This window comes from Brienomyrus brachyistius, unplaced genomic scaffold (genome assembly GCF_023856365.1).
Source record: "Brienomyrus brachyistius isolate T26 unplaced genomic scaffold, BBRACH_0.4 scaffold74, whole genome shotgun sequence".
Taxonomy (NCBI): Eukaryota; Metazoa; Chordata; class Actinopteri; order Osteoglossiformes; family Mormyridae; genus Brienomyrus; species Brienomyrus brachyistius.
In genome coordinates, this window is record NW_026042349.1 from 559,309 (window position 1) to 571,303 (window position 11,995).

Consider the following 11,995-nt stretch of genomic DNA (forward strand, 5'->3'; position numbering starts at 1 on the left):
CAAATAGCAAGGGGTTTAACAGAATGGTAACAGGGCAACCAAAAGCAGACCACAAGGGGTCAACGAGAAGGCACAACTAGCAATAGGGGAAAGCACTGGAGCACACTCTAGGGTGATGACAATAACCAGACTGGGGACCACAGGACTGGGAGGCATGCTCATACATGACTAACGAGGAAGCAGATGAGAGGCAGCTGGAGTTTTCCACGAAAGGACTGAAGGGAGGCAATGCCTTCCTGACTGTTCTTATGAGATGGACAAGTCCATTTAATTTTCTTTAACACCAAGATCAAATCAGTGGTATACAGGCACATGGCATCACAATGTTGCAGCTGCCCTTTAAGTTACATAGCATTCTTGAGCCAACCACATTCTGCCCATTCTGGAGCATATGGTCCTTAATCACTGTAGTGATGCCAGTGCTGATCTCCTTTGCATACCCTACATGCTATGTTTGCCCTTCTTAACAGCATGTCCTTTCTGAACGTGTGTCTGGAAGGTTCCCTTTGGGCTTGTGGAATAGTCTGTCCGAAGTCTGTCCATAAATCCCCCATCAAAACACCAGCATGGTCTCTCTTCAGCAAAATAAGGTTCTCCAGGCCATAGAAGTACCAGTGATGTTTATTCCTTAAACAGACAGCAGGTCTTAAATGCTCCTCAGTAGCATAGTTACAGCTTTCACACTATGTTCAGTGTTCATGCCTGGTATCCCAGCACCTCATCAGCATGATTCTCCACTAGCATAGAAGTCATCCTTACACCACTGCACCATGTCTCCAAGCAGCCCTTCATGCCACAGATCTGAAGATTACAAAATAAAGACTTCAATAATTTCCTACGCTACAACCTACTGGTTTAACACTTATTCACTCACTCATTTGCTTAACTACTCCCTATACCTCCTACATGCTAATCGCAATCATCTCACCCAATCTGAAACTTCAGCATCATACACTCCATGATCTAAATCCCCAAAAGCTCTGCCATCCTCACCTGCTGCAGGTCCATCACCCTTGGCTGCACCCAGGTCATGTGCACTTGACCATCCACCTCATCAATGCTGCCCTTCACCAATCCGCTGGACAGCGCCTTCATCACCAAAAGCTCCACCTGCTCACATACCAAGATCTCAGGAGTAATGCAAAATGTGCCCACACACTCCACCATTACCATGCAACCCTGCACTCTAACAGCAGGCAATATTCATTTCTCAAAACCATGCCATTTTTTGAATTTGTAAGCACTTCCACTAGATACCAGTAAGCACTTTCAAATATATCCAACAATGTCCTATAAATAAGCACCTCAGTGATTGGCAGCTCCGTTTCCATGGCAATCTTCTCAAAGGTCATCTGTCTGCAGTGCGCTGGTCTTGTGAAGATCATCTGCAAATCCATGTAACTTATGGTCCATTGAAATACACATCTTACCAACATAACAGAGCTATGAGAGTTTGAACACTGAGTCTGGTTCTGTAAATTTATTCACCTATAATCTAAGCAAGTAACTTGCATAAAGGAACAGTCATTGACGACAGATTAGTCCTTAAACCACTGTGCTACAATAAAGACGGTATAACACTGACGCACCCGACTCAAGCCTCACCTCCAGTAGACACAGTAGCTGCAGCTTCTTTCTCAGTTTCTTCTCATTGGCGGCTAGATCTGTCTAAGCATAATGAAGTGGGCTTTGTCATACCATCCATGTGAAGAACGCATGGTGTGAGAACACTGTGGCATACTAACACATGCAGGGGATTAAGGTCTCACACACACACACACACACACATATACCAACAATGGATAATGTAGCAACATAAAAAAAAAAAAAAAAAAAAAAAAAAAAAAAAATAGAACTGTTTAGTGGACTCAAGATTTACGCGCAAGAAAACACATTTACTGCATCAACCAATCAGAATTTAAGACATTCCCAAACACCCATTGTTATAGCAAATTGATAGGTATTGTGTTAAGACCTAACTGTGGCAGACTCCCGGTGAGAACAGGCTGCATCCTGAGTCCACCACAGTCATGCCCAGGGTTGACTCACACCTGTGAGCTCCAAGAGTCCCGCAGAGCATCAAAACTCTTGACGCTCCCACGGTTGAAGGCATAGAGTGTTTGGACCAGCCACTGTGTCTCTGCAGTCTGCAGTGTTGCCAAGATGGGATGCAGCAACTGGAAGATAAGCGTGTATTTATAAAAAAAAAAAAAAAAACACACATACCAATCTGGGCCAGTTGGTAAACTCAATGTAGGCATTAACTGAAGACAGCTTCCCCTCTGAGCACTAAACTGAACCACAATATAAGCTTGACTAAAATGACATTGGCATTCCAGGACTATAAAAGGGGATTTAAAAAGTTGATTTTCTGCATGTATATTTGACACTTGGCAGACCTCCAGCCAAACCAGTGACCTTTTGATCACAGGCAGTTCCTTGGTGCTACAATGGGTGGCTGCCCTTCAGACAGCTTGCGCTCACCTACAGAGAGCAAGTTGGGGGGAGACGTAAAGAGAATTTCCTTATGGGGATCAGTGAAGTATCAATTATGTCATTTTAGGAGGTATTCAAGACCACTATGTGGGAAGACATTACTTTGGATAGGTTACTCCACACCCAACAGGTTTACTAATAAAAGTGTGGCTTTGTTAGCTACAAAGGAATTACAAAACTCCTCGAACAACGGCCTTGGTGACATGTCCGGGTTTAAAACCACAAAGCGCTAATTTCAGGTCAGCTCTAAATAGTGTTTAGGTCTCAGGTAAAGTCAAAAGCAAAAGTTAAGTTCTTGTGTAGAGCCTGACAAACCTGCTGTTCTGTTCTGGAGCACTGTCCTGATGCATGACCCAACTTACAAACAAGGTCCCTGTAATTGTCCTGATGGGCAAAGCAAATCAGACACAGTGCAGCAAAGGCCCTCAAATCATGACAATCATTGCCGATCCTTGACAATAATTATTCTGACATTTGTGGATATTACGCATCTTTGTTCAGGAAGTCTAAACCTTACAACATTTTCTTAGAGAGACTTTGCCAATATGGCCTTTCCTGTCAATACGAAGATACAATCCTTTAACATTCCACCAAGTGCCAGTTATCACAGTTCTGTGCAGCTTCCAAAACATAAAATGGCTCTCTAAACATGCACTGCAAACATACACCCTTGATGATGTCCCTGTACACTGGACCAGTGGGTCCTCACCAGGTGCCCAAAGTTGTAGAGCCCATCACCCAGCAGTGCAGCCAGCGCCAACTTGACAGCCGTCTGCTGCTGGACATCTGCTGCAGGGAGATGGTGGCAGAAGGGTTAGCGAAGCTCCATAATCTGTACACTGCCCAAGTAATGCAAGCCCTGTGGCCCGGTAGTAACCGCTAGAGGCACAGACTAGCACAGTGACATCACACAGCAAATGGCCCTTTTACCTGAGAGTTCCTTAATCTGTACACAGCCCAAGTAGCGCAAGGCCTGCCTGTAATAGAGAGCATGCTGCCCTGTGGCCCGATAGTAACTGCTGGAGGCACAATAGAAGCGGCTGTGGGTGGAGCTGAGCCCAGGCAGCTGTTCCAGCATGGTCTCTGCAGTAGCCAGGAGGCTCTGCAGGCAGAATAGCACAACGACGTCATACAGTATAGGACCTGTTAACCTGACTTTGCCTCCAACTACAGCAGCTGAGACAATGCTGGAAGCCAGCTTGAAGTGCTTTGAGCATAGCAAGTGGTGCAATTGGAATTCCAACCAGCAGAGGGCAGAATAGCTTGGTGCCAGACCCAGCTTCATTTCCAAATAAAATTATTGCAGAACGAACCTTTCCTGCTGGGAGGTCCCCGCTTTTTAACTTCATAGTGGACATGGCAGTAAGGCAGAGAATTACTGCCTCACTGTTTCCTTTCACCTGTTAAGAATCAAGGACATCATTCCAATTTAATCTTAAAAACATGAATTCATTTTTATTTAAAAATTCAACTTCTTTACTGGCCATGTGCAACAAAATGCTTGCTCCTTCAGCTACACTCGACTAAGACCGTGCAGAATACAGACACTGCTGAATCACGATCAACCTGACAACCGTTTCTAAGCAAACATAAGGTTCACCCAAAGCCTACAAGTCAACACAAAGGAAAAACGTCGGGCTTCCACAGGCAAGCTGTTCTTAAATAATCCTCTAGATGGCACTGCATACAACTAAAATATATCTGCTACCCCCAAGATGGCTGACGTAACAGTGTAATGAAAGTACCACAGTTGATACCTTCTCTCTGGTTTTCTCAAGCAGCTTCAAGGCATTTCCAGCATCTGTTCTCGAGAAGGACGATAACGTTAGTTTGCACGATGACCAAGTCCACATGATGAACGCAGCCATTGCACTGACTCACCAGGCACTTGCTGTGCAGCTAGAAGGATCATTTCCACAAGGGACAATGGATTCATTCTGGCAAAATGTGGAGCAGATTGAATTATATGTCTATTACTTTGATTTAAGGGCAAATAGGGCCATTCTGACATCACTACTATTGCAAGTGTTTTGAAATGCATTTCCACATACAAGTGCAAAGATTCAATGTCAAAATGACAACGTAATGAGTACTGGTAGATAGGAATCACAGCATGACTACACAGAAGATTTGCTTTGCATCAAACATCACAATGTGTCAGCTGTGACAATGCAAGGATAACGGTGTTCTCTTAAAAGACCAGAGTCTTCTCAACCTACAAAGGACATGCAAACTTCCTGCAACAGAACTCACCTGTGTTCAAAGTCGCAGATGAAGTTCTCATACAACTGTGGAAAAGGACAACTGATGGAATGAATTTGCAGCTTAGGCATAAATTCAAATGAAAACTATGTATATTTCACACACCAAAAGAAGCATGAAGGGAAGATGTGTAAAAAAGCTTTCTGAAGGTGCCTGCTTTTTTACCAAAAAGGATGCAAGTGTTGGGTAAAATGTAAAACTAAATTATTAAAAATTCAAAGCAACAGCTAATATCAAAGTGATAACATTAAGTGTTCATATATATATATATATATATATATATATATATATATATATATATATATATATATATATATATATATATATATATATATATATATATATATATATATATATATATATATATATATCTCACATACATACATACACACACACACACACACACACAAGATGAATATTCCACTTCTTAAAAACAGTCACCATATTCTGTTTAAGGGAAATGAGCGCCATCAGCCTTTTCACGGAGATCGGTACTTTTCTGTTGGCTCACTGCAACGAAAGGCGTAACAAAGGCTTTCACTGTAAACTGCGAGAGAAGGTATCTTAACTGTGTCTGTAAGACATCCGCACATCGCACAGCAGGGGGCGAAAGAGTATCTTGGTCTCTAATGGCGTTATAAAAGTTACTATAATCTGATGAATGACAGGTCTGCTTGGTCCTTTATCAGGATAAGCGGTTGTAATATTGAGAGATACCGGTTTACCCTCCGACGAGAAGGCTAGTTGTTATTCCCAGTGTAAACAAGCCCATACTGTGAATGCTAAGTTAACTGAAAGGCAGATGTTTACAGTAAAGGTCTGTCGGGTCATGCAAAACACTGCTTACGCACTGCCCTCATTTAGTGCGCGGTTGTCCCTTCAGAACAAACCTTCAGAATCCTGCCATCAGAGGCAAGAGCCGGGCGCTGAACGTAGTCCAGCAGCTCCACCGTCAGCTGATGCCAGCGCCTAGAAGGAAAGCGCACCTACTTTACCCTGGAAAACGCCCCGGGGTGACGCTGTTTTAAAGTCAGCTATCAGACCCTCATGCCTTCGGCAAGCCAAAAACAAGAACGTTTATACAAAACAGGGGAAACTGCGTTTCAATGACCTCTTTTTGTAAAGATCCTCCATTTTTATCAGTTTCTCCCTTTCTTTGTCATGGTATCGTCCCTGCTGTTCCTGAAGATAAACAACAGCGTCTTTCCGCAGCATGACTTCAAAAGCAACTAATTACAGGAGAAAAAAAAACACCTTAAATTCGATTGAATTTTCCCCAAGATGCTTGAACTATCGAAAACGAGCACGGTACTCTAAAATATCTCATTTATGATATCCGTGGTAATAATAAGTGATGGTTGGTTTGATGGTGCATAATTTATATCACCTGAAATTAGCAATCCTGCTAGTCTAGACTGGTTGATTCACACACCAAATTCATTATCTCATTGGCTTTAAATAATACAACATCCTAAGCCGTAGATATTATGGGAAAAAGATCTGAGTAGATATTTGCTGCAGTTTGGCCTTAGCTAACACGCCCACACCGAGGCGGATAAGGGACAGCTGGGAGGGGGGATATTACGGTAACACCATATACCGCGGTATTTGTCCCCCTCCCCCTCAAAATGTATGCACCTGCACATAAAATTGCAATTGATCTACTCAGTACACAGCTACATCCTTTCAGTAAAATGTCTGCTGCAATTAGTGCCCACATATTTTATCGGGCAAGTGTGTATCTTCGTGTAACCATTTCTGTTTATGCTGTTGGTTGCTGTTCTTCTCTGTGGACAGACATATCTTTCAGTGGTTCCCCTATATCTCAATTTTAATGCACCAGTCACTGCATACGTAAGTTGTATTTTGGTCCAAGCACTTCTTTAACTGTTAATGGAGATCCAAACTGCTACTGGAATAGAACAAAGACACGTAAAATGTGTTGGGAGGTCTGGTAAACACATGCGAAAACTCACATGCACTAACCACATGGTTCTCTTATTTACGCAATTATTTGTATAGTAAATGGTGTTTTATTCGCATGCTACTCCGGGCAGAATTGCTAAAAACGTCAAGAAACATCAACCTAACGGCAATTTTTAAAATATAAACTCAATGTAAACTGATAAAATACCTGTAAGTGCAGAATAGTACCATATTTTGAAAAATGGATTCCCTAATGCAGTCAAAGGCAAAAGGGCTGCTTAAAGGGCTGCTTAAAAGGGCTGCTTATGTTTATAAAAGGAAGCCGCTATAATTAGTAACGTAGTGACGTGCTGTGAAGGACAAGTTCCCTGTTAATTTATTAGAGCAGGAATACATATTACCAGCATTCACTTCAGTTAACTCTTATAGTTGTATCTTGATTAATCAAGGTTATGAACGAGTTTGTATTAGCGTGAACACCTTGTATATTAACGTGAAATATTCAAAATTCTAAGCTCTCATTTTAACAAACATTTTCAAACGAGGGACGCATTCAAATATTTACACATTTACACAGTTTATTTCAACTACTTTGAGACGTTAGATAGCATATTGTGCAAGTCAAAATACGCATGATTTGTTTTATAAGGAGTATTTTCGTCCGATTGTAGCAAAATGTTTGCGCTGTGGTTGAAGTGACGCAAGATCCGGACTGAGGCAGCGGACTGACTCGGTGAGCAGCGAGCGCCACGTCGGCAGCGGGGCTGCGCCGCTCGGCCCGGTGACAAGTTAGTGCAGTTAGACAATAGTACCGTACGCCGTTTGCAACTAACGCGCCGCAGAGAAGGACTATTCTGTTTTTTTATTGTACGCATTGCTCAGGTCTGAATGTGTTTTCCTTTGTGCCCGATGTTTGGCGGCCAACAGGGAAAGGTATCCCAGGTAAACCGACGCTGAAATAATCCCAGCAGGGTCATACGGGAGAACATCTAACGCATCTGGAGACAATGGTGAAGGTAAACGCTGGATTTTTCTTACACTCATGACTATTAATAACTTTTTGCTTTCGGGAATTACTCTAAAACTTAAAAACTGAGGTTTTAGCCTCAGTATTAGGTATTTTTTATGTTAAAGTTGCTGATTTCATGAGAATGTAAAGATTTGTATTACGATGAAAACAATATTCTGATGTATATTACATGTTATGCATAGTAATGGTAATAAACACGAAGAGTCAAGGTGTGTTAAGGGGAAGTTCATATCTTTACAAACGACACATGTGCTCGAATTAAATTTCTTGGACAGAGCAGGTATATATTATACGACAGATATAATATAGCGTATTGAGCTTAGCACTCAAAACAATTCACCGTTTATTTCACATAAATTATGGGTGAGAAGAGTGTGGGAAAGGTTATGACTTTAGGCTTTTTTATTTAATAGTATTTGTAGTCGTAAGTCTGACCTAACGTATTTTTTGTCTTTTCAAGCGGAACACGCTTGAAATGAGCATGGAACAGATCGACTTTATCCCATACGATTATACACTATGCGTTTAGTCGAATGGTTTATTATAGTTCTTGTTTCCTTTGAGATGCACTATTAGAGCGCTACCTAAACGTAATTGTCTATAGCCGCACTTACACCACAAATACTTTATTACTATTATTATTATTATTGAGTAATTTAATTTATTTGTGGTCCACGTGTCACGTGTGAAGGATAGGCAGGGGAATAGGGCCTGTCTCTGTTCTGATTGGTGAGGCCATACCCCCCCCAATACAAATGGGTTAAGTACCCAAATGTTAAGCTTCATTAAAATGTCTTCTGAAAATAGCCTGAAGTGTATTTTTACCAACAGAAACATGTTATAGCAAGATCTTTAACCCAAAAAACTGCTCCAGGACGTCAGACAAATGTCTGAGCCTGCGCTTTGACCCTTAACTTCAATCTCTCACCTATATTTCTGTATGTGTGTCTCATAGAAGAGCAAAATGGGATGTGTGCAAAACTAAATGATTCATATCTACATGTGTTTGTTCAATGGCATGCAAAGTATCATCACAATAGGAAATGGCCATTACTTTGGATAATGAGCATATAGTAAATACTATAGCTGTGGGGTGGGTCTGATCATGTCCATTAACTTTGAGAATATGACATTTTTTCTCACCAGAGCGTCAACTCTGCCACACAGCAGAGTGGCTGTTACCAGGAAACCGAGGCAGACCCTCCACCCAGCCAGCCTGTATCTGGTAAATACTTTATTTTTAAATTTAGTTTTGACGTCAAGCTACACAGTGTTCAAAATCCATCTTGCACTAATGATGTTGAAGTATTTTGTAACCTCAAAAAAACGTCTGAAAGGGCAGACTTGGAAATGAAAATGAGTGTGACTGTTACTAGATGACACAATGAGGCAGTAGTTCAAAGCTGCAGGGCACTGAACGTGTGCGATCACACAAAACACAGCTGCAGGGCACTGAACGTGTGCGATCACACAAACACAGCTGCAGGGCACTGAACGTGTGCGATCACACAAAACACAGCTGCAGGGCACTGAACGTGTGCGATCACACAAAACACAGCTGCAGGGCACTGAACGTGTGCGATCACACAAAACACAGCTGCAGGGCACTGAACGTGTGCGATCACACAAAACACAGCTGCAGGGCACTGAACGTGTGCGATCACACAAAACACAGCTTTCCTGAACTTCAGAGCAGTTCACAACTGCACAATTTTTCAAGCTGAAACATGAAAATAATAATATTTGCAGTTCCATTCAATGTATCCATATTCATTTCATAGTAAGTAAGAAAATATATCTTTTTTTTTCTGTAATAGGCATAAATCAGTTTCATGATTACTGTTTAGAATGCTATTCTGTTTAGGTGCTTTAGGAAGGGAATGTAGGGAGCTGTTTTTTAAGCTCTGGGTAAAATCGTTTCCAAGTGTTTTGGACAAAAGTATTGGGACACACCTCTCAGTCATTAAAATTCAGGTGTTTGATTCAAACCCATTGACAAAGGATGCCACCTTTTGTAATAAGTTCATGAAATTTCTTCCCTTCTAGATATTCCATAGTCAACTGTAAGTGGTATTATTGCAAAGTGGAAGTGTTTAGGGACAACAGAAACTCAAACACGAAGTGGCAGCCCACATACTGTGACGCAAGAGTGGAGTCCAACACTCTGTTCACTCAGTAACCGCGTAGTTCTAAACTTCCACCCCTTTTTAACAGTAGGTTGTATCCAGTAGGAATATTCACCTTTAACCCTAAAAGCTTGTTCTTATGTGTTTTGGTGCAGATGATGGGAAGGAGCATTCGGAGACCCAGCCAGGCATGATGTGGCGCCTGACAGGAAGCCTCTTCAGTGCCACCAAGGGAGCGATGGGAGCCACTGTGGGAGGTGTAGCCTGGCTGGGGGGCAAGAGCCTGCAGATCACCAAATCTGCAGTGACATCTGTGCCATCTGTGGGCGTCAGCCTGGTTAAAGGGGGCGTGGCTGCAGTGACAGGGGGCGTGTCCACAGTCGGGGGCTCAGTAGCCAGCAAAGTGCCCTTTGTCAAAAAAACAAAAGACAAGGCAGAGTGAGATGTAATAGTTGGGGCCACCAACTGACCCCCCCCCAACACACACACACACACACACACACACACACACACACACACACACACACACACACACACACACACACACACACACACTCCTGAGCCTTAAAACAAGACTGAACATTTATTCCATCAAGCAGAGATGAAGCAGAATTTTAGATTTATTCAGTGCCTTTGTATAGCTTTTTGCTTTTTCCCCTAGTTATGAGACACTTTTCAGTTCAGCACGATCCACTGTTCAGCATGTTGGCTGTGTGCTAACCCGTCTCACGTGCTCCATTCCAGTTTCTCCTGATGTCTTGGGTTTTATCACTGAATGCTGTTTTACAGGTCATATTTCTACGGTTCTTTATCTAGTACTGCTGCAGTTCTCCATGAATTGACATTTTGCAGGAGCACTAATGCATTTGATGCGCTGTATGAGTGCATCCAGTACGTGTCGCTATATCAGCTTGTTGGAGACTCCTCTGGTTTAGTCACACACACCCGGGGAAATTTACTGGCTATCCTCATAGAAAAGAAGTTTGCACCTGTCCACATGCAGCTGTACAGTATGAAATGGTCTGCATTTTTTATGAACATTGCTGTTTAAATGTTTAACTGCACTTCAATGCAAAAGAAAAAAGTTTTATGCCTATCTGCCTGTGGTACAGTACTGCGGAGAATTTTGCTATGTGTAATTTCAATATATTAAAATATTTGTGTAATACTATATATGTAGTATTGTTTATGCTTCCCACTGGAAAATTTGAAAATGATGCACTAAATACTTTTTAGGTTGTGGTGCTAATGAGAAGTGTTGGTGGCAGTGGTGGACTGATACCAAAAAGTAGTCTCTGTCTGGGTGATTCAATTAATGAAGTAGATTATTATATTGCATCCCCCATCTATGAAATATTGATTTTTCACTACTTCACCTCAGTTGCCTTTGTCAAAAACATGGGATAGCATTCTACCTGCAGGGAAACTGCAAAATATGTACAAAATAATGCACTCTTCAGTTTGTGGAGTATAATCTCTGCATGACTGCATAGGTTTTATCACAATTACAAAGCATATCTTAATTTGGAATTCTGAATTAAGACCAAACCAAGATGTTCATCCTCAGTAGTAGAATTGTTTCAAAGAGCATGGGCACCGACTTCTTAGCAGAAATAAGGATTCCTGTAAAGCAATGAAGCATGAAGCAGTCAGCAAGGCCATGGGCTGCCTGTTCACCATAAACACGTGATTGTGGGTAACATTTGTGAGGTTGTGTAATGGAGATCTTACCTGTTGCACATTTCCAGTTCACTATGGCTGTATTTTTCAGGGTTTCATGAAATGATATGCAAAATATCCTATGTGTTCCAGGGAAATCTAACATGAGTCACTTCATCCACTTTCTGATGATCTAGTACAAGGGCATATGGGTCCTGGGAGCCTGTCCCTCAGCAGCACAGAGAAAAAGGCAGGAGTTCCCTTTTAGGTGACATTGTGAATAGCCCAACAAGTAACAGTTAACTGGTGTCGTCTTTACCCTTCCTCAGGTCAAGTTTATCCTGCTAAATGGCATTGCCCACACAGAAACATACTTTTTTGCTTTTAGTGCTGGTACAGGAGCTGTAAATGGATTGGTTGGCAGTGATGTCAAACAGAATTCATTTTTTGCATAAGAAAAATATTTAAAGTACATCATTAAGAACCTTAAACTACA

At 41.8% G+C, this 11,995-nt stretch overlaps 2 protein-coding genes across 8 annotated transcripts; one reads left to right on the top strand and one right to left on the bottom strand.

The window, feature by feature from the left end:
- Positions 1 to 243: 243 nt before the first annotated feature.
- LOC125726661 (26S proteasome non-ATPase regulatory subunit 13-like) lies at positions 244 to 6,230 on the bottom strand. 5 transcript variants are annotated; one of them, XM_049003010.1, is made up of 14 exons: positions 6,146 to 6,230; positions 5,870 to 5,987; positions 5,649 to 5,727; positions 4,750 to 4,784; positions 4,378 to 4,433; positions 4,254 to 4,297; positions 3,810 to 3,896; positions 3,427 to 3,598; positions 3,206 to 3,285; positions 2,052 to 2,177; positions 1,606 to 1,668; positions 1,305 to 1,385; positions 994 to 1,110; positions 244 to 801 (listed from the first exon to the last, which is right to left on the bottom strand). In XM_049003010.1, the coding sequence occupies exons 2-14, from the start codon at positions 5,971 to 5,973 to the stop codon at positions 697 to 699; spliced, it is 1,149 nt and encodes a 382-aa protein (XP_048858967.1). In that variant the 5' UTR covers positions 5,974 to 5,987; positions 6,146 to 6,230; the 3' UTR covers positions 244 to 696. The 5 variants fall into 5 exon arrangements, with proteins under 5 accessions (XP_048858967.1, XP_048858969.1, XP_048858968.1 ...); XM_049003012.1 differs by lacking the exon at positions 6,146 to 6,230 and adding an exon at positions 6,013 to 6,090 and having other exon boundaries at positions 5,870 to 5,940; XM_049003011.1 differs by lacking the exon at positions 6,146 to 6,230 and having other exon boundaries at positions 3,206 to 3,282; positions 5,870 to 6,091.
- A 277-nt stretch (positions 6,231 to 6,507) lies between these two features.
- Positions 6,508 to 11,011, top strand: LOC125726651 (transmembrane protein 263-like). 3 transcript variants are annotated; one of them, XM_049002995.1, is made up of 5 exons: positions 6,508 to 6,612; positions 7,356 to 7,417; positions 7,612 to 7,700; positions 8,861 to 8,939; positions 9,996 to 11,011. In XM_049002995.1, the coding sequence occupies exons 3-5, from the start codon at positions 7,692 to 7,694 to the stop codon at positions 10,280 to 10,282; spliced, it is 375 nt and encodes a 124-aa protein (XP_048858952.1). In that variant the 5' UTR covers positions 6,508 to 6,612; positions 7,356 to 7,417; positions 7,612 to 7,691; the 3' UTR covers positions 10,283 to 11,011. The 3 variants fall into 3 exon arrangements, with proteins under 3 accessions (XP_048858952.1, XP_048858953.1, XP_048858950.1); XM_049002996.1 differs by lacking the exon at positions 6,508 to 6,612 and having other exon boundaries at positions 7,052 to 7,472; XM_049002993.1 differs by lacking the exon at positions 6,508 to 6,612 and having other exon boundaries at positions 7,053 to 7,417.
- Positions 11,012 to 11,995: the final 984 nt, after the last annotated feature.

Coding starts and splice junctions, on each gene's coding strand:
- LOC125726661 (XM_049003010.1), bottom strand. CDS start 5,973: ATGCTGCGGAAAGACGCTGTTGTTTATCTTCAGGAACAGCAGGGACGA. Junction 5,728..5,869: donor GAGGATCTTTACAAAAAGAG/GTCATTGAAACG, acceptor CTTTCCTTCTAG/GCGCTGGCATCAGCTGACGG. Junction 4,785..5,648: donor CTGATGGCAGGATTCTGAAG/GTTTGTTCTGAA, acceptor CCTTTTCCACAG/TTGTATGAGAACTTCATCTG.
- LOC125726651 (XM_049002995.1), top strand. Junction 8,940..9,995: donor ACCCAGCCAGCCTGTATCTG/GTAAATACTTTA, acceptor GTTTTGGTGCAG/ATGATGGGAAGGAGCATTCG.